At 33.0% G+C, this 23150-nt stretch overlaps 1 protein-coding gene across 1 annotated transcript in view; it reads right to left on the bottom strand.

Annotated features, from left to right (window-relative positions):
- The window catches only part of LOC145294001 (inactive peptidyl-prolyl cis-trans isomerase FKBP6-like), a 43199-nt gene that overhangs the window by 1144 nt on the left and 18905 nt on the right, over window positions 1-23150 (bottom strand). The window contains exons 8-12 of the mRNA XM_080140929.1: window positions 17012-17071; window positions 14567-14764; window positions 10837-10946; window positions 6251-6336; window positions 4000-4093 (exon numbers count right to left, since the gene is read on the bottom strand). Of these exons, the coding sequence (XP_079997055.1) occupies window positions 4000-4093; window positions 6251-6336; window positions 10837-10946; window positions 14567-14764; window positions 17012-17071 (548 nt within the window). The remainder of the gene's footprint in view (window positions 1-3999; window positions 4094-6250; window positions 6337-10836; window positions 10947-14566; window positions 14765-17011; window positions 17072-23150) is intronic.

The following is a 23150-nucleotide window of genomic DNA, read 5'->3' as shown; positions in this document are numbered from 1 at the left end:
CTTTTAAATATTTGACCATAAACAAAAAAGAAATCAATTTACCGTGTGTTTACCAGCCGGCGGTTTGAACCAGTTTCTTCTGAAGGAGGAAGTTGCATGAAAAGTTCACAAGTGGTCATCAATCACATGCATATCTCAGTAAGGCAGGTTGACAACATTAAGTTCTTGCATTAGGTGTGGGTGGGGGCGGGGGTCAACATCCTCCTACATACAGTGCCTGGTATTCCCAAATGGTCACCCATTTGGTACTAACCAGGCTCGATGTTGCTTAACTTTGGTGATTTAATATGATGAACATGATTATGCTGCGTGTTGGAGGATGAGTAACTTACAGTTTAAAAATAGAATATCACTTGTTGAAAATTCAATTGTTAATTTCCTTAAAGTCTAGAAAAAAAAACATTTGAACACAATTGCTAAATATTTCTTCACAGAATAAAACAATATTCTTAAATAGAACTATTTTTATATTAAAATCAAAACAATCATTGAATTAAAAAAAAAATAGTTAATTAATAAACAGCCATTTTATAAAGAAACATGCAAATTAGTTAACCTGATAACTTAGATCACATATACACAGTAATGTAAGACCATATGCCACCCCTTGACAATCACCAATCCCAATGCTTGTATCACGGTTTTCTTCTCCTTCATTTTCATCTTCTTGTTCTGGCCATGTCGTCTTCACGATGGCCGAGAGTGTGAGCACTGGCTTACAAGTATACAAAAATAAAAGCAATAGTGTTGTGCTCCGAGTGTGTGTGATATCATCAGCATAAAAAAGTATCTCAAAGCATTGTGTGTTGATAGTTGTCTGCGAACTGATCAACTCATCTACTAAAGATTTGTTTGCTTCCTCATGTCTACCACCATCTGCTTCTATCTGCAAATTGTTGCAAAAACACGCATAAACTAAACTGACTGCTCAATATATTAACATCGACTGGAAATCCTAAATGCATGATTTTTACTCGTCCTACTTGTGATTACCTTTCCTTTTTCTTGTGAATCATTTTCTCCCATGCCTTTTTTGTTTTAATTCCAATAACTTTGTTTTTTTGAATGAGTTCCTAACATTCCTTAGGGTCTTGGTTCAAGGAAACAGTCCATCATATCATAGCAAATAAAAAAGATGGAATGTTGCTATTGTGTAACGTTGAATTAACATTGAAGAGCATTTTGACTTTGTAGGATGCTACTTTGAGGAAATGTTAAGAACAGTTCAATCTGATAGGTCCTGAACTGTCATCTAAACTTCAGCCCCTGTCCCATCGACGAAATGTTGCATCTCTCTGCCTTTTCTACAAGTACTTTAACAGTGAATGCTCTGACGAACTGCAAGCAACGTGAACCGACATCTTGCTGCCCAACTTCCTACACAGTACCCCTGATGCCTATATCCCTGATAGTAGCCCCCTACACCAAAGTGGCAATGTGCCTTGTTTGGGGTGAAAATGTAATAAAAAAAAATTTTTTTTTTAAAGTTTTTTTCCTCTTTTATTTAACATTATTTCAATTAAAGTTCAAATCATTGTTCATTTCTGTTTTGGTAAATATATTGAAGTTAGACTACTCCTGAGATGTTCATAATCTCTTTACATACAGTGTAGCTGAAACACACATGTAATAATCTGTCTTTGATCAAATCACAGGTCTATTTTTTTTTGGGGGGGGGGGTAGAGACATTTATTTGTGCGAGTAATACAGTCGACATCATTTACAGAAATCAGAAAGAGAGATCTATATAGTAATATGCTCTTGGTTACAAGAGAGACTATTGCATTGTTTGCTCGCCCCATTTTATTGGTGGTTTAGGATTAGCACTGACTTTCTGCATCTATTTACTTTAAAATATGACAAGAACAAGAGATCACAATGCACTTTGAGGGAAAGAATCTGTCAATCATTCCTAGTTTGTTGCTTTTGATCAATCCATCATCCTCTAGCTTTCTTTATCTAGCAAATCTAGATTTTTTCAATCTGTTAAGTCCAAAGTAGCTGAGCAGCGGCTTGGTTCCCACCAGTTTTGGCAAATAGCAAACAGAATCCTGAACAGAAGCGTGTGCTCCATCCCAACTATTATCAATGGACCTGAGGTAATCTCGTCAGCATCAGACAAAGCCAAACTCTTTGTCAAGAACTTTGCAGCTAATTCTACCCTTTGCGACCAAGACCGCCAACCCCCAATATTTCCTCCTGTATCAGAAAACACGCTATGTGATATACGTATATCTGTACGTGATGTTGCGAAGCTAATCAAAAACCTTGATTCGAGTAAAGCAACTGGCCCTGATGGTATTCCAATTATAGTACTCAAAAAACTTCAACCTGAACTAGCGCCCATACTTACAAAACTGTTTAAACGTTGTCTTAAGGAGAATAGTTTCCCATCTCCCTGGAAAATCTCATCAGTATGCCCTGTATTTAAGAATTCAGGTGATCGCTCATCCCCCTCTCAGTACAGGCCAATAAGTCTCCTGTGCGTCATGAGTAAGTTGCTAGAATCTGTGTTAAATACAGAAGTAATCAAACATCTCAACAAAAATAACCTTCTTAGTGACACTCAATATGGTTTCCGTTCTGCTAGATCTACAGCAGATGTGCTTACAGTTATATCGCATAGGATTAGCAAATTTCTCGACGGTGGCAATCTTTCTAGGGCAATTGCTCTTGACATATCTAAAGCCTTTGATAGGGTATGGCATAAAGGTTTACTTCATAAGATCGCTAGCTATGGTATAGCTGGAAAAGTCTTCTCAATTATTAAATCATTTCTTTCTGATAGGCTCATAAGAGTAGTAGTTGAGGGGCAAAAATCAGAAGCTCACAGTATTAATGCCGGTGTCCCTCAGGGATCCATCCTGGGCCCAACTCTTTTCCTGATCTACATTAATGATCTTCCAAATCATATCCTTACATCATTTGTAGACATTTATGCTGACGACACTACCATTTATGGTACCACATCTAAGACAGTAAACGACCAAGTTCTCTCCAATTGTCTCTCCTCTGATCTTGAGCACGTAGTACAATGGGGAAAGGAGTGGCTGGTTACTTTTAATGCAACTAAAACCAAGCTTCTCTCTTTACATCATCAACATTCTAATCCACATTTGTCATCAATTGAAATGAATGGCTATCGTCTTCAGGAGGCCTCAAGTTTTGACAAGCTTCTGGGCTTGACCATTACTCCTGATCTTAAATGGAACACGTATATCAAATCTGTTGCCAAGGCCGCTGGAAAAATGGTGGGATCTTTCTATCGATCCAGTAGATATCTCACTGCTGATGCTATTCTCTATCTATATAAGAGCCAGGTACGTCCAAGGATGGAATACTGTTGTCACATCTGGGCAGGAGCTGCTAGAAAGGACTTGTCCTGCCTTGATAGAGTTCAAAATAGACTTCGTAGCCTCGTAGATGTCCTTTTCTCCTCCTTGCAACCTCTATCTCACAGAAGAGATGTTGCGAGTTTGTCTCTGATGTATCGTTATTTTCATGGAAAGTGTTCAACTGAGCTTCAATCTATGGTCCCCCCTTGCCAAACTTTCACAAGAAACACTCGTCTAGCTGTAAACACTATCAATAATTTCCCCCACTCTTTATCTGTGCCTAAACCTAAACGTAGATTCCATGAACAAAGCTTCTTTCTTAGAACTGCACGCCTGTGGAATTGTCTTCCGTTTTCCTGCTTTCCGGCTGACTACAATATGGTTGTGTTCAAGTCTAAAGTAAATAAGTTCTTGATGGGCCGTTCCATATAGGTTATTACATTTGCCAAATTTTCATTACTAATGATTACTATATTGACCAATTTCTACTGTACACTCTTTAACCCTTATCCTTGAGTGGCCTCTGGGCCTTGATAATGTGGTGATGCCTTTGTAAAAAAAAAAAAAAAAAAAAAAAATAGAGTTTTGGTCAGGACACTTTCCTTTTTTTTTTTAGCCATTTCACAACTCAAGCAAGCAAAATGCAAAACTCAGTTCAACTCACTTTAAATATTTGATAACTTTTTCCTTGAAATCATTTGACACTGTTATGGATTCTTCTTTGGCCGCTCTGGTTGCATCTTCAAGATTTGTTGTCACTAAACAAAAACGAAAAAAATGACATAATGATACGTCCCATAAAAAGGATATATTTGAAGTAGCTGAATAGTTTTGACTACAGTATTCAAATAATAATCTACTAAATTGCCTTACTAAATGAGTGTTCTTGGTCGGAGCTGGTAATATCCTGAGACATGAGGCTTTTGGCATATCTTTCGACATCTCTCCCAAGCTGTTCTATCAATCAGTATTTATGGCTTATAAGAACCCAAATGTATTCAAAATCATTACATTAATTACAAACTTACAATTTTAAGAAGAATTTTTATCAGCTTGCTTTTTTTTTTGCTACTTTGGCAGTAAAAGTAAGGGAGGACTTTTGAATGTCATCATTTTTCTTTTGCAAACCATCCACAGAGAATTCAGTACAGAATTCTCTGTGTACAGTCAGCAGAAATTGGATATTGTACACTCATTCTGCTATCTTGGTATCCATGTTGGTGCAGGATGTGAATTAAGTTTGATACTGCATGTACAGATGGTGTGTGGCAGGCTTTGTTCAGACTGGAGTCAGTTCTGTGTTATGATGGTATGGACAGGCTGAATGACACTATGTTTGAATAAACAGATGTACAAACATCTCAAGTGAGGGTAATAAAGGAAAAGGCAGGCCAAGAAAGATTTGGAATAACTCAGTCAAAATTAACTTCAAGCAAATAGCATATCAAAACTAACATAAATGATAGAATGACCAACGTGTAATACACATCTGATGTGGAAAAGACATGTTTAACCAAGAAGAAGACAATAGATGAGGTATATAAATTAACAAGTTGGAACGGTACAACAAGTGCATTGCAGCTGGAGGAGATTACTTTAGAAGGGGACTATGGCAACAAAATATAGACATAAGTGAAAATCACAATTATACAGGTAAAAATCGTTTCAAATGAATTAACAAAAAAACTCTTTGATATATTTGCATAGCAGCTAAAAATTAAGAAGATAAAGAGGGCTTAAATTATGAAAAATTATTGTCGAAATTAGTAACATATCCAAGAATTACGAAAAAGTGATAAAATATTAGTTAATTGATTGGTGTGTTTGTAAGGAAATAATCAGCCTAGAAAATATATCAAAGTTATTATTTAGTAAAGAGGGAAGGGCGAAAATGTGGGTTAAAATTATGAAAAATGATTGTCGAAATAAGTAACATATCTAAGAATTATGAAAAATGATTAAATGTGATTTCATGCATTAGTGTGTTTGTAATAAAATAATAAGCCCAGATAATATTTCAAAGTTATTATTTTATTAAGAGAGGGCGATAATGTGGGTATAAATTATGAAAAATGATTGTTGAAATTAGTAACATACCCAAGAATTATGAAAAATGATGAAATGGAGGTTAATTGATTAGTGTGTTTGTAATGAAATAATCAGCCCAGCAAATGTATCAAAGTTATTATTTTAGTAAGGTTGAGCGACAACGTTGGTTTAAATTATAAAAAAATATTGTCAAAATTAGTAACATATCCAAGAATTACGAAAAATGATGAAATGAGAGTTGATTGATGTATGTGTTTGTAATGAAATAATCAGCCTAGAAAATATATCAAAGTTATTATTTTAGTAAGGTGTGCAATATGGTGAGTTTAAATGATGAAAAATTATTGTCAAAATTAGTACTATATCCAGAATTATTAAAAATGATGAAATGTGAGTTAATTAATAGTTGTGTTTTTTATAAAATAATCAGCTGATACAATATATCAAATTTACTATTTTAGTAAAGGGAGAGGCGATAATGTGGGTTGAAATTATTCAAAATTATTGTTGAACATAGTAACATATTCAATAATTATAAAAAATGATAAAATGTGAGTTAATTGACCGGTATGTTTGTAATGAAATAATCAGCCTAGGAAATATATCAAAGTTATTATTTTAATAAGAGAGCAGTACAGTTTTAATAAAAAACTAGAATATGATTGTGCCTTCATGCTGTGGAATTTCCACATGTCCTGCTAGTTTATATTAATATGCTGTCTAAAATGTTGAGAATATATATTGATGTGTCTATTACCGAGTACCGTAATATTGTAATTGGATATCAAGCACAGAATATGAGGTTATATATTTACACATTTTGAAAGGAGAGGACCTAACCCTCTAAAATGAAAGTAATTTCTTACATAAACTTGGCTTGTGATTGACTGCTTTTTGACTGAACATTTTACGGTAGATTTCACTTTCTTCTTTTTTATATTTCAAAACATCCCTGCAAATAAAAGAAATATTTAATAAAAATGTTTAGATTATAATTATCTAACAAATTTTATTGAATAAATGTTTTGAAAATAGAAAGTCATTACTGTTTTTTATAAATGACAAAACATGGGCTGAAAACAAACACAAATTAACATAAAAAAAAAACTATCAGCAACTTCTGACAAAATTAAATCTGGCATGCTGAAGGGACCATCGTAATTGCCAGAAAGTGCAATAACCAATTAGTTTGTTCAATCACTTGCATAGTACAGTTGATTAGTGTGCATCCTTACTATTATGAGGTGCCTTAAATAAGTTTCCAGACTTTTTTCGTATAGGCATTTTTATTCATAGTACATATATGAAACTCTAGTTCCCTTCTGAAGTAATCTCCTCTGGCTGCAATACACTTGTTGTACTGTTCCAACTTCTGGAAGGCCCCATGAAAGTCCTCTTGTGTAAGCATGTCAATGTCCCTCGTCACAGCCTCTTTCATCTCCTCAATTGTCTCATAACGACAGCCTCTAAAGTTTTTTCTTAAGTTTAGGGAATACTCAAGTCACAGGGAGCAAGGTCTGAACTATAGGGAGGGTGAGGAACTGTCTTGATGCCCAGCTTGGTCATGACAGCGTTTTTCTTTCTGACCTTCTCTGAGCACTCTTGGGGCAAAGTTCGTGCAAATCTTCTGCATCTTCAGTTCCTCATGAATAACTGTGTGTACAATTCGCACACTGGCATCAAACTATGTACTTATTATCTCTATAGACACAAAACAGTCCTTATCAATGAATTTCTTTATTTGTCCAATCAACTCTGGTGTTCTAACTTCCTTACACCTCCCACACCTCTCATCATCCCTCAGGCTTCCTCCTGCCTTCCTTGAATCTCTTATACCACTCAAAAACTGATGCCCGGTTCATGCAAGATGGCCCAAAAGTAGTCTGAAGCATTCCATACATTTGTGGCATTTTTTTCCAGGTTTAAAACAGAATTTTATTGCATATCGTTCTTCTATACTGTTCTCACATCGAGATTGTATTTTTGAAATTCACTAGCGGTGATAATCAGGGTGTATTCCAATTCCCACTGTAGCTGTTCATTTGAACCTGAAATCATAAAAATTGGTCATCTCATAAGATGTATAGCAATAGCATACTGAATTTTCAAGAGTCTATGATAATTTTAAATGTCTGTACAAAAAAATTCTGGAAACTTATTGAAGGCATCTCATATGTAGTATCTCCATTGCGCAAGGTTTGGAAAAAAAAAAGGAAAAAAATCCAACTAATGACCTAATTATATTTATAATTTAAAAGATTATGGAAGACACTATCGAAAAATAGTAAGATGTGCTATTCTTGAAATAAGAGTAAGCTCTCATATTTTTGCTTGACTGGAGAACCAACTTTTATAATGAAACAAAGGTTTTCATTGACTGACCAATAGGATAGTAGAAAATATGACACAGTCTTTGATTGGTTAAATCACAAACTTGTCTCAGGTGAAAGTTTTCAAAACAGACAAACTGAGAGAGTGAACAAAGTCAACTCAAAACAGGAATAGAAAAGACAAAGAAAAATTATTTTCAATTCGACCTCCTCTAAATAAAAACATGAAATTTTAAAGTTCCCTATCAGTCAAATTCTTCAACTTGTCTTTTCTCTTATTTTAATTGGAATTCATTGCGATGAGTATTATTTATTTATTGCGATGACTATTATCCTCATCTCTTTTTTAGATGTTGTTTCACAACATTTCGGCCAACTTTTCCTCTGGCCTTCGTCAGGTGGTAACTGCGACAGGATAGTAACTCCAAATCTTCTAACTGCATCCTCGGCAATTACTGCCTTCCATAGTTGTTGTCGTCTCACCACATTTTTGGCCAAGCAAGCCTCTGGGCAGCTTTGGGTAGGATTAAACCAGCTATCTTCATATATTTCTCACCTGAAACCGTAGAGAGTCAACGTCTCTATCTACTGCGCCACTTTTCTCCTCGACATAATTTTTTTATTATCATTCTTACACAGCTGTGTTTCAATAAATATTTTATTCCTATAAGAATCGTACTCGGTTAGTTGGAGCGGCATTGGTTTCATTGCAATATAAAAATGGTACCTATGCCACACTAAATTTAACATGGAACTGATCCAAATGCAAGAGGTGATACGTCTTGCATTATTATTTAAAACCTACCATGCTAACAATTAGTTTTATGGTTAATATCTGGATTAATACCTTTATTCTTTATGCCAATACTATTCTATAAACTTTGACATAAAGAGTTCTTGGAATGCTGGACGTAATAAAATTATGAATGCTGTGTACGCTGCTGAAACAAACCCCCAACTTTCTCTGCAAAACAAAAATGCTATCCTTTAGATGGATTTTTGACAAGTTTCATCAAACGACTAATAAATAAATAATATCAAAATAGTTTTCTTTCCAAGAACTTCCATCTCTAGAACACATTACCACAGGACTGTATCCTTTCAAACGATAATGTGGTAAACTTCAAATCCAATATCAACAAATGCTGGTCATAAATTGTCTTCAATTTAATAATTCTAACCGAATTCTATTTATCATTTTCAATTCTCTCATATTCTTCCTTAATCAACCGACAATCCATTAATCTCGTTAATCCTTATCCTCGAGTGGCTTTTGACCTGGACGCATTAGTAAAAAGCATTAAAAAATTAATATATTTGAGTTTATCACAAAGCTGTTCTGAGAAATCTAACGTTTGTTTTTGTTTTTTTTTTCGTTTTTTTTTTCCATTCATGAGATATCTTTTTAGCTGCTAATACTTCATTCTCTTTGCTTCAAGAAAATTTCATTCTGAAAGAATTTCAATCTACCAAATTTACCTCAGTTGAGATTCTGTGATTTATCATAAAGTAGCAGGGAGACTCAAAGTTGCCTGGGATTGAATGATGATCAACTAATGTTTCATATTCCCATATTTTGATTATCAAAATTATTTCAAATCAGTGGAATCGCCTATTTTTCAATTAAATCTATTGGTTGCCTGTTCTAGTTCGGGACCCATCATGATGCACTGGAAGGAAAGCTTCACATGCCTCCTTGCAGTGACAGTCTACAATACATAGTAGTCTACATTGCACTGCAGAGAACCTACCAATGATTTTATAAAATTATTTTTATATATAATGACTTGAATTAAAGTTTAAAATACAAAAGTCAAGTATTATGATTCAATTGTGCTCTAAACAGAAAGTCATTTCGAATGTGTTGCTGTCAAATCAAAGAACCTACTGTTAATTTTATATGTTTGACTTTTTTGTTTGTGTGATGATAATGGTCTGAATTTAAATTTAAAATGAAAAATTCAAGTATCATGATTTAATCAGGCTTTAAATATAGAAACAGTTATTTTGAACATGATCCTATCATATCAAAGAACCAACTGTTGATTTTATATGTCGGTCCTTTCTGCTTGTGTGGGAATAAAACTTCTCAAATGCACTTGTAATGTTAGGCTATATATGGTGTTAACTTTGGTTAAAATCGTTTGTTCCTTCTTTCTTCGGATTTTTTTGATTATCAATGATTATTGAAGAGATTCCAGTACAAAATCCATCTAAAGAACACTGCCACACATATAAAGTACATTTGCATGAAATTTCATAATAATCGGTCCAGCTGTTTTGGTGTCTATAGGGAACTCACTCATACACACAAAGTTTTTTTTTAATATAATAGTAGATTATATTTGGATAAGTTTATGAGTATACATCAAAAAGTCAAATTTTGAGAACTATTTCTTTGCCATAATTGATAAAAAAGATTAAAACAATAGCTCATACCATTCTAATTTTCTGGAGTCAAATTTGATATATAATTTTATACATTTTGTAAAAGTGTCAGGTCAATCTTATTAAGGTTTTCTTTTCACTTTGATGGTCTTGTTTATTCAACAAATACCATTTTTTTCCTTTTTATTTAGTAAAAAAAAAGATGGTGCTTGTCTAGAATTCTCCTTATATTAAAAACAAAAATAAAGAAAAATTTATATGATGTATGCACCTTTGACAGAAAGAAAATATTGCATTCCAAAAATCATATAAATTGATCAAGTAATTTTATTTTTATAAATAAAATATTTTTTAAGCATTTAATAGGAAATTATAAAAATCTTACAAGCTTGAGTTATGTTAAGTTATATCTATCATTGAGATTGTTTTCAAAATGGTGCCATGAGACAGTTGCTCCTCAATTTTATTTTCTGATATAAAATTAAACTAATTGATCAATTTACATGCTTTTTAGAATAAACGTTTTCTTTCTATCACAAGTATATACATCATACAAATTTTTCTTTATTTTTTTAAATTTAGGGGGAATTCTGAACACCAGCCAAAAACATATTGTTAAAAAACTTGATAATTTGTTAAAGACATTGTCATGTTGTTAAAAATATGGCTTTCATTTCTGTAGGAATAACCTGAGATTTCATTTCAATACATAAAAAATGAAATAAAATACAAACTGATGTAATTTCTGTAGGAGTTGTGAAATATTTCGGTCTGACGGTAATTGTTTCTTTGCAAGGTTGAGATTCTTAACAGCTTCATCGTATCTGCCAAGTTGATGATATGCCTTGAAGAAGGAAAAAAAAAAAAAGATCAATAACATTTCCAAGTTATTTCAAACATAAAATGGCAAAAGATTATGCTGCTTGCAACAAACCATTCTCTTCTAAGAAAGTGTCCAGCACTCGCCAGTATACCATGAATAAATGGACACTGTGAATTATTTATTTTAAATATACAATAATGTAGGTCAACACAAGAAAATCTGAAGAAAAGTAAATTTTTCATTGAAATATGTTTATTTAAAAAAAAATAATGGTGAAAATAATTTTTTTATATAAATTAAATAAACATAATTGAATGATGAAAAAAATGAAAACGGTAGATGCCATTTAAACGTATAAATGCAAAACCAGACTAGGGTTACAATTTTTTTAAAATACCTCCCCACTCCCCAAAAAATTAATAAAGTTGAAAAACTTCTCATAAATTTTTTTTTAATAAAGTAGATTCATTTACTGGTTTAAAAAAAATTATTTACTACTTAAAAACACTCATCTTTTCTTTGGCAAAAAAGAATAAAAAAATCAGTTTTCATTAAATAAAATAAAATTCTTTACATAAAAAAAATGAGGTAAAAATACATATCACCAGAAACACTGGCTGGAACGTAATATAGCAGGGACATATATTCAAAATACACCAGCAAGTACTTCCTTAAAAAAAAAAAAAGTACAACTAATGTTTTATCATAAAATACAGGTACAAACTGTTTTCATGGCAACCTTAGTTTAGGAACCTTGTCAGCTTAACTGTTTTGCCAAACCATTCAATTTCACCTCAATAATTTATCAATAGACTCCCAACTTCGTAAGTATACACCTCCCATGTCTGTCATGTTATTATAAGCTAATAAGCCATCTGTTGCCAGAAAATTGGTATTACACCTCTACTACTAAAAACATTGAGCATAACTGTACCAAATTTTTGTCAAGTGTCAAAAGGCTTTAAAATTATACTATGCATAAACCAAAGCCAGCCTTCAGAAGTGATCATCATCAATCATATTTGGTTTAACATCATTTTTATACACTGGCATGTATTGGATGGCTTTAAAAAATTGACTTGAAAGCTACCTTATCTCTGGCCAGGTCTTTATTTATACATCTTTCTCTCAAATCCATTTTTATTACTTCCTTACATATTTTCCTTGGCCTTCCCTATGAACTTAACCTGCTTCCTCAACATCTGATTCAAGAACTTTCATCTGTTCATTCAATATGGCCATACCATCTAAGTTTGCTCTTCTGCACACATCTTCCAATACTGTCCTACACTGTCCAGAATTAATCTTCCTCTAAGGTCATCAGAACTAAGCTTGGCTTTAAAATTCACAATATCCATTGTATCATTCTCATATCATTTCTCTCCATGCAACGCATGTCCTCAACCCTAACTGACCAGGTTTCACTTCCATGCATCACACTGCATACACATGCCTAATAGTCAACAGTAGTAACATATTGCTGGTTAGCAATGGCAAACGTTCCCTACTCCATTTTCTAATTCTTACAATCACACTAGCACCTCCTCCACCTTGTGCTCCAATGGTATCACTAATGTAACAAAACTTCTTGACCACCTCAATAATTTCTCCATCCAAATATATTTTGCCCACATCTGAGTTCTCATACATTTCATACACACAAATTGATCAAGTAATTTTATTTTTATAAATAAAATAATTTTTAAGCAATTAATAAAGAATTAACAAATCTTACAAGTTTGAGTTAAGTTATCTCTTTATTCCTAGGATTATCCTCCCTTAACCTAACAGTAATTCCACTGCACTTCTTGTATACCTGTAAGCAAAAAAAAAAATTGGATTACATTTCCAGGAACTGAGCAAGGGAATTTTCCTCTTTCAAGTAGTTTTCCAACACTACAACCACTGATCATCATTTTGGTCTTCATAACATTCAGTGCAGATCCACAGCAGAAAATTGTGCAGAACGCTAGCCCCAGTCAAGAAGATTTGAACAGTCACCAGTATCTATGAAAAACTTAAAGCCTTTCTGCAAGTGTTAATGTTGAGATTACAAGTCAAAGTCATTATTGCCATACTGTTTCTATATGTAAAAACAATAAAAAAAAAAAAAAATGTTTTTCTTACATTCAAAATTTCTGCACGAATCTGGTCTCTGTTGACGCTCAGCATATGAATATTAAAAGTTTGTTTTTTTTATAACCTGGGTGGGTTCACAATGAACTCAATCATCTAAGGTTGGTTTGTAAGTGTATCGTCTGTAGTTGCTGATGACATCCTGCCAGGCACAAACACACACGCAAAATCTGACTTTTTTTTTTATATAATAGATTGAGAAATGAGGGGAGGTAGGATAGAGATTTAAGGTCATAAATGAGAAGTGTGAGATCCAAACGGTATCTTTTCCTGTGTTACTTGGAACAAAGTGGATGTGTCAAGTGCTCATAAAGCACAATTCTACCCGGCCTGGTGAGGAAAAATTTGGATACATCTTAATGTTGATTTAATGTCACAGTTTATGATATATTTCTCCCAAAGTAAAATAAATTTGTATGAATCATCATGACTTGACCATCTTGATTCTTTACTTGACGTTGGTTTCCAATGAATATTACTGATATAGTGAAGGAGGTGCTATTGGACCGATAGGATTTGAACTTGGTACACTCAAGTGGTCAGTCCATCTTGTTATACATTTCACTACTGCCCAAAACTTTACATTCTTGTTGCATAGTACTTTACAACAACGCTGGTCTGTGACCATTGCCCCCAAAAGTCCCCAGGGGACGAAAAATCCTGATGAAAATGAACAAATGGTGCAGTTTTAGGTCTTAACATATGTAAATTTGAGTTCTACACAATGCAAAAAAAAAGAAATGGCTAAGTCCATCATTTGCTCCCTCCCTTTAGCCCCAAAAGTCCCAAGGCTTTAACATATTTAAATTTGAGTTCAGCACCATGTAAAAATGCTAAATAGACATACACAGAAAATTTTGGACAAATATGGTGAAATAGTCCCAAAAATGGAGTGTCTTATTAGCTCTAAAAGAGCCCTTGGGACACAGCCAAGAGTTATCTCAAAGTATACAAACAAAAATATATAGAAATCAGTTAGTTACAACTTTTCAGAAAGTTTTATGAAAATCTAAGGTATCAATTTTTTTAATAAGCACAAAAGTGTCAATTTTAGCCATTTTAACCCAAAAGGCACCCTTAGAGGGACGGGGAGGGGGCAACCGAAGTTTTCCAGGAAAACCCATTCTGTTACTTTTTTGCTCATAGCATGTTTAACGTTTGTGCAAAATTTTAAAAAATTCCAAGACATTATTGAGAAAGTGCGAACAGATGAACGGACAAGGGTGAATTTACAGGTCTACCCTCCTTTTGTCAGGGGACCAAAAAAAATAAACGATGCCGAAGTTGTCATTAATTTTTGTCATTAAGATGTTAAAAGTCTGAACCATCTGCTTAAATGCTTGATTCTCTAGATAGATAACTACTCACTGCATGCCACAGCAATGTATATAGCTACTTTCTCTGAAAGATCTGCAGAGAGATGCAAGGAAAGATGCTTGGAAAGGTGTAACACTTAAAAAAAAGGGAAAAAAAAATGTAAAAATAAAAAGGCATAAAGACAATACCTGTCCGAGTCGATAGAAAGCTTTTGCATTATTCTTATCTAACTCCAAGGCTTTTTGACAATAAGTGACAGCACGTCCTGAGTGATTAAGACGGATACAACATAAAGCCATATTCAGGTTGAGAGTCAGAAGGAGTTGTTCCCCTTGACGTTGCTCTTCATAATTCTTTGGCAAATACTCATCTATTATTTGGGTTGCCTGAAAATGGAGGACACAAAACAACAGAAATTAATCAGAAAATATAAAGTTAAAACACAATGAATATAAAATATTACCATCATGCTACATTTGGATACTTTTTTTAGTTTTAAAATGTTTAAAAGTAGAAACATTTTCAAAATATAACCGAATGGCAACAGAAACTAACATCTTCCTGGAATTTTTATTCAAATCAGTTATTCAGCTTAGTTTATATTAGTCATGCCGGTTGCATAAAAAAGGTGTTTCTACAGAATTTGGACCAAACTAAACTGACTTTTGCCGAATGAGATTTACATAAACAGTCAATAAAAAGTCGAATCAAACTGTTGTCAGGCAAAATTTAAAAAAAATACTCACTTGAATGTCTTTTTCTTTATGAAAAAACATTGCCCGGTCATAAAATATGGTTAAATATGACATTTTAATTTATACAGTCAATTAAAAAAAAACAGGACTTAGGTGCCATCAACCAGAAGTAAAACCAAAAGCTAAATTTTGTAAACAAAACAATAAAATAAAAATGCTGCATGCTGGGCACGAACTTGCATAACTTGAGTTTATAAACGAACACGTTATCAATTGGACCACATCAACACAGATGTTATCACGTGCCAATTTAGCTTTTTAAAATAACGAATCAACCATTTACGCATGCGTGATTAACAAACAGCGTTGAAACCAAGACTTTTATCTGATCACCTTTCAAGCATAACTACATTTCTAGATAAAATAATTGACAAATTTTTTCACATTTTTCGATATTATGTGTTTGAGAGACCGCTCTTTGTAACATGCCTGTTCGATGTGGATGACAAAAGTTTTCAGCATACATAGAAAGAAACACACGCATACACACACAGAGAGCTGAGATTTATATTATAGATTTTTTATGACAAAGGTAAGCAATGAAACAATTTTTCTAACCTACTGGGCAAGGAATTATTTTTGATTATTTAAAAAACTCATCCATTTTTGTTGTTGTTATTGTTGCTTGAAAAGGTTTTGGTTGTCAACAAACGGTCAATTAGTACCTTGTTTTTGTTTTATTACATCTTCACTCCAAACAAGGCACAGTGCCACTTTGATGTAGGGGGCTACTATCAGGGACACAAGTAGCAGATACTATGTAGGGAGTTAAGCAGAAAGATGTCTGTTCACATTACACTTGAACTTCTGCATGTCAGTACAGTTGGGGAAGCAGGAACCCGGAAGGGAATTTCAAAGTCTAGCAGTTCTAGGGAAGAAACTATTAGAGTAGAAGGCTTTCTTACATTTAGGGATTTCTACTGTGTAGGGGTGAGATTTTGCTGCTTGTCAGGTTTTTTGGGAATATTTATGTCAAAGAAGTACAAGGGCTTGTAGTTCATCAGGGCATCCACCATTAAAATACTTGTAGAACAGGCAGAGGGATGCAACATTTCGTCGATGGGACAGAGGTTGAAGCTTAGGAGACAGTTTAGGACCTATCAGGTTGGGGGCTTTCTTTTGAATCCTTTCCAGGAGCGAGAGACTAGTAGCAGATGCACCAGCCCAAATGTGACAACAATACTCCATACATGGGCAAATGGTGGCCTTGTAGAGGTACAGGATACTTTCAGGCATAAGTAACTTTCTAGCATGGTAGAGCGAGCCCATCTTCTTTGCAGCAGTTTAGGTTTCATTTAGAGTTAAGGTTAAAAATAACAGTCATCTTCTGAAGATTTTTTTTCCTTCAAAAATATATAGATATGTTTTCGTTTTGTGCATTTTTTATTTTGCTAAAAGATATTTATTTGAAAGAGCAGAAAATGGACCTGGGGTTTACTTTTGACAGATTTATAATTCTTGCTTCTCTTATTTTATCCCTTAGTTCTTACATTCCATGAGCAATGTTTCAGACAAAGGGGGAAATTTCTGTTTTCTGGATAGAAATCTATTCATATGACACTTATTGTTGGCTAGATTTTAACCTTGAATAGTATTTTCTTAGCTCCTTACATAAAGTGATTTCATGCCTTGTCTGGAGCAATTTCCATAAAAAAAGTAAACTGTAAACTGAAAAACTTGTGTTACACACTTAAGTTTATTGGTGGTTTGATCATTTTACATTTGATGTTATCTTTAATTGTTGTCTGTCAGAAATTTATTTTGCAACTTCCAATTTAAAAAAGGATTGTTTGTTTCTGGGCCTCACAAAGAGTCAGTTTAGTTTGGTTGAAATTGTGTAGAAGCAACCATAAGAAAAAATACAAATCTTCAACTTACAAGCTTGTATTTGTTGTATGCTCTCTGCGAGTGCCTAGATTGGAAATATTCCGTTCCCAACTGAAGAAAAAGAAAATAATTTTAACATGTATAAAATATCAATGTTGCAAATGAAAAAAGTTAGAAAAAAAATGGGCACTTCTATATTATAATAACGAAAAAATATTAAATTTAAAATGAAACAAATGGTACCTACGTAATTATCAGGTCTCAAATAGTAACATACCCAAAAATTATGAAAAACAATAAGGTAGAAAAATAATTATTAATGAAAAAAGAAATTTGTAAAATGAAGTGAAAGCACTATGCTATACTTACTAAAAAAAAAAAGAGTAGACAGGGGAGATAATCAAATTCTGTTGCTTACGTCATATAATGAACTTAATGCAAAATGTCGGATAAATTTTATTCCTCATCTAAACTTTACCGAAAACTGTTTTTCATTAATAATTATTTTCTTAACTTATCGGTTTCTGTAATTTTTGGATATGTTACACTATTTGCGACATGACAATTATGTAAATTCCGTTTTTTGTACTTGAAATTCAATATATTTGCGTTGTTATTATATAGAAGCAACAAAAAATGGTTACAATATCACGATTACAATTTTGAAGAGATTGATGCTTTTGTCTATTTTATGCTATATCAACTTGCAATGATAGATATTAAGACTTACTGGATCAAAATGTCTGCAATGCTTTACCTGTTGAGTAGCAATTTGCAAAAGGTCAAAAGTGAATGCTCAATCTTTGTATTTTTCTTTTTTATTTGATTTGTTCTGCTTGTTTTGTTTATGGCATATCAAACCTTTTCAGGTTATTTAATGCTGAATTCAGTCATTTTTTAAGTTCTTTATATCTTCAAATATTTATTCATGGCGTTTGGTTTGGTTGTTTTGTAAAGGAAAATTGTTTTTATTTTTGGCTTTGCAGAACATGATTTGGTTTTATAAAGGTTATTTTTTTTGTAAGAGAAGTAATGGTTTGAATATAGTGAAAAGCATTACTCTTCATAATAATAGTTTTTTTTTTTGGTTATTTATTGGTGATGCAAACAAACACAGAACATTATAATTTCTCATGCTTTCATGGTGAATAAAATGGTATCAGAAAAAGATTGCTGAATATTCTACAAGCAATTGGGTTTCAAATCTCAGCAAGAAACACCATGTCTAGCGATACATATTCGTTTAGCATGCATTGAATGGCTTTAAGAAATTGACTTTCAACAATTATATATTCCCAAGTGTTGTTAAAATACCCATTTATCAATACTTATCTTAAATCTGTATTCTTTATTTTTATTAAATTGTGTTCAGCATGTTATTCTTGATTTTAGCTTTTCATAAAAATGTGATAAATATATGCTATTGCTAAATCCAATTTGCTCAACATGTCGTTCATTATTTGTCGAAATTTTCCTGGCATTATTTTTTATACCAAAAGGCAGTCTAGTAAACTTGTACAAATCTTTGTATTCATAGTTTCATTTGTATTTGTAGGTATACATCTAATAGAGATTTGAGAATATTTTTTTCTCCATTTTAACTAATGTTTAATTCAAATGTGTAATCAGCAACAAACCTGTTTTTTTTTTAAACATAAACTGCAGGATTTGCACATGTACCAAAGCTTGTTTTACTTAGAAATCCAATTTTTTTTCTATATGGTTCAGTTCTTTTTCAATTAGTTCTTGAGCTGAAAATATTTAGACCAAACAGACAAGTACGTCTGTTTGGTCTAAAAGTCCTTTGTGCATCACTTTTTTTTTTATTCAAATGTCACTGATGTTTGTGGAAAATAAATTTTAGTTTCCTTTTCAAATTTTTTGTACTTTGAAAACTAAGTTTATGCTTTTAAAAACATATTTATTGGCATGTTCCAAATAGGTTTTGAGAATAATCCATAATGAATACTTTCAGCTTATATTTTGCTTTTTGTAAATGATATATTATTAGCTTAGTATTCACATAAAAAAATATTTTAATGTTATTCTGCAGGTAATTTTTTTTTTTCGTTACATAATTAAGGTTGGTTCACCAATTTTTTTTTCCATATTAATCTATTCTCGTAATATCAGATGAATAGTGTTGATTTGAAATTTAACATTTGTTTTTTCTATTTTTACATTTACAAATTTTCTTATAATTGCAGTAAATGTAGTTTGTGCTTTTGTGGACTTAACCATATTTCAGAGTCCTTTTTTCTGGGTTCTTTTCTACAATGTAAGAAGTTCTTATTTGTGACACTCCTTATGTTTACATGGACAATTTTTATATAAATCTATTTGACCACATCCATAATAAAGGTTAATTTTCAAATAATTTTTTTTTTACCTTTTTTCTCTCTTTTTAACTGAGTGCATGTGGGAAATATTTTTTATCCACTATATTTGCAGTCATGGCATAGATTTTTATTCATTGATATTCTTCTGCTATATTGTGTGATGTTAACTCAGAGTATTGTTTTAATTTTGATAGATGTGATCTTATTTCAGTGTCTCTCAGACTTTGCACAAAAAGGACACATTTGAAGAAAGTCCACTGAGATTTACTTTTTCACATTCTTTATTCGCTTGTAAATCATGTATAATCTTCTGAATCCTTTTTGGTTAAACTAATACATTGCAAAAATGTGTTGAAAAAGTGAACTACTTCCATCAAAAATTCTTCGTTTAATAGCAAAATGGTTTCCTGAAATAAAATATCATCTGGATTTCTTCATAGTATGCTTTTCATGTTCAATAGCTGAGAATATTCCAAGCAAAATAGTCAAACTTTTTTTTCTCATCTGAACATCTAAAACATTTTTTTTTATGATTTCCTCATATGCTACAAATGTGATCTCTGCTCCTGACCTCTACCTAAATTCTTCAAATTGCATTGATTACAGAGAAGTTACCATGGCCACTTTGTTTAGAGAACTTTTCTGAAAGCTTGTATTATTTGGATTATTCAGACTACTGTTCTCATCTAAAGTGTTATTCACAATGTTTCAACTGTAACGGAGCGCGTATGGGCGCGTGAGAAAATATTAGTAACAGCAGCAGCCGTTAAAGTACATATACAAATTAGCAAGAATGTGTGTGCTTGCATCATAAGAAAAGCAGAAAAAAATACAGCACGTGGTCGAGCAAAGGAAGCAAAGTTGTGTGCCGGACAAGATGGACATGTGAATATAAAGACAAGATGGCAGGGAAACAGACTTTTCATTTGCACTTTAAAAAATGCTGAGTCGGATTTTTATTTCTTTCTTGTTTTATTTGTTTCTTTATGACAGTACCAGAGAGTTTTGAACTGTAATGACTAGGGCTAGGATAGCAGCATCTTCTTTTTATTGTTTTGACTCTCGGGTGTGTATCCGTTGATATCTTATATGCTTTTATATAGAGTGATCTGGTTCTCGGTTGTCTAACTAATATATACTCGAGAGTCAAAACAATGAAAAGAATATGCTGTTGTCATAGCCTTAGTAATGACACAGTTAAAGAGTAATGGCCACGTTACATAACCTCCGATCTTCTTCAGGTGTATCTTGTTGAACTCTAGAATCCTTCTGTGGAACTTGGGAATCTGCACGGAATTTTGAATGGAACCCTTCATTTAATCCACAAGGGTAGCATGCTCTCCTGCCGGTTATGACTGGGCAGAAGTCCTAAGTAATTTGCAATTGCATTTTGAGTTATCACCCGCACTAAGGATAAAAATTAAACTGAAAATATTAGTCATGAATTTCTGAGAAGCTTGAAAAAGATGTCTCCATTCATACACAGTTTTATTACTGCTATTTTTCTTGTCTTTCCATATCCTGACTTTTTTTTTTTTTTCCCTTTTCTTTTGTTTGTAATTTCCTTATTCCACATGTTAAAACAAAATCTAAAAATAGATGCAGATTTGTTGTAGCGAATACACTAGAACATAAGGGTGGGAAACAAACCATATATGAGAGGTTAATTTAGTTTGCTTGAAGCATTGTTCACTGTGTATATAGAGATAATAGAAGGCAACACAATGCAGAGGGGTAACAGATAGACACAAACTGAAGAAAATTAAACCATACTGGTGGAATGAGTTATGCAGATTCCACCTTTGTATTAATATTATACAATATATGTATATTTTTTATATACTCTTATTACATTATTTTACTTGTGTTAGTGTGGTCAGATGAAATTTCTATTTTATAACACTGAAATTCTCAGAAAATAATATTAATACACCAAGGATGGTTTATAGTGAGTAAATTATTTGTTACATGCATGGATAACGCATACAGACATCAGCAAATCGACATACAAATCGTTCATTCAAACAAGCTGTCATGTTTGTATTTGTGCAAATTCAATTCATTCATTGATGTTGTTTACTATTAAGCCTTTGTATTTATGTAGTAATTAGAAAAAAAAACTGCAGAGTCATTCAGTGACATTTCTCTTTACATTATGGTGTGGGTGGGGATGACGTGAGATTATCATCGCATGCATTGCCGGCAGTTTTAATAATTTATTATGAGTGGGAGGGGGATAAAGGAAGGAAGGAAGGGAGGGGGGTAACTTGTGGTAATAATGTCATTTCTCTTCAAATTATGGTGTAAAGTGGAGGACATCTTGAGATTATCCTCACATGGATTGGTGAGTGTTTAAATGAGACAATCCTTCCAGACATTATCTCCTTTTTTTTATAGGGAGAGGGGGATAAGCAAGGGGGTACTGTCCGGTGATGATGTCATTTCTCTTCAAATTATGGTGTACAGTGGGAGACAACTTGAGATTATTCTCACATGGATTGGTGAATGTTTAAGTGAGACAATCCTCCCAGACATTATCTCCTCCTTTTTATTTGTGTAGGAGGTTATAAGTAGGGAGGGGAAGGGGTAACTTCCGGTGATGATATCATTCCTCTTCAAATTATGCTGTTAAGTTGGAGACAATTTGAGATTATCATTGCATGGATTGGCAACTGTTTAAATGAGACAATCCTCTCAGACATTATCTCCTATTTTTGTCGATTGGTGATAGGCTGGGGGGGGGGGAGGGGGGTTACTTCTGGTGATGACATCATTCCTCTTCAAATTATGGTGCTAAGTGGGAGATTACTTGAGATTATCATCATATGAATTGCCGACTGTTTTAATTAAACAATCCTTCCAGACTCCATCTCCTCCTTTTTATTTGAGAGTAAGGGGAGGAGTTACTTCTGGTTATGACGTCATTCTTCATCAAATTATTGTTGGAAGTGGGGATGACTTGAGATTATCAAAGTGCTCAATATCCTAGCTAGAGCAGGTGTATTTAAGTGCAGCATGTCCTGGAAGAAATATTTACTCTGTCTTTTGCTATTGTATTGTGGTATATGTTACTCAATAAAAAATGCTCAATACCTGGGCAATAACGGGTAGCCCTGCTAGTTATAATTCTTTACTTAATATATTGTCTTTTTTACTTATGATCACCCCAATTAATGCATATTGCCATGGAGATATAAGGAGCCACTAAGAATTAGGGGCCAGATTTATAGATCATCCTAAGTAAGTCGTGAGCAAGATTTGTTCAGTTTATACTTACATTTCTGCATGTCAGTACAGTGGGGGGAAACAGGGGCAGACAGGGAATTCCAAAGGCAAAATTTTTTAAGAAAGAAGTTATTAGAGTAGAGTACCAAGCTTTTAACCACAAGAAACATGAACCATACCAAGCTTTTAAACCACAAGAAACATGAACCATACCCCCCCCCCTGCTATGTTAAGTTGATTCCTCTCAGTAAAATACTCTATCTAGATCCTATTAAAAAAACTGAACATATTTAACTGGCAAAACATAAATTGGTCTGTAAGAAAATTATTTAAAATATATTTAAGATATATTCATAGATCAGATCAAATTATAGTTAGAATTCATACAGTTACTGCAGTTATAACATCATAATTGCATCAACAGATGAAAAAATGGTTTCATTTCCCATAATGCTGTTGAGGAAATCAGTCCAAGATTTTATTTTGGATTTTTCCATTTATTTTGAAAGAAAAGATTACAAATTTATTACTTAACAATTAAACTCATTTTATTGAACTTTCCAGTTCATTCTAACCTACAGTATTACCCCGGCATACGATGGCCCTAGGATATTTTTTTTAGGTTA

The sequence above is a fragment of the Euprymna scolopes genome, chromosome 2 (assembly GCF_053919585.1).
Source record: "Euprymna scolopes isolate OS-2025 chromosome 2, ASM5391958v1, whole genome shotgun sequence".
NCBI classification, from domain to species: Eukaryota; Metazoa; Mollusca; class Cephalopoda; order Sepiida; family Sepiolidae; genus Euprymna; species Euprymna scolopes.
The sequence above is the reverse complement of the archived record's forward strand: the minus strand, read 5'-3'. Positions and strand labels throughout refer to the sequence as shown.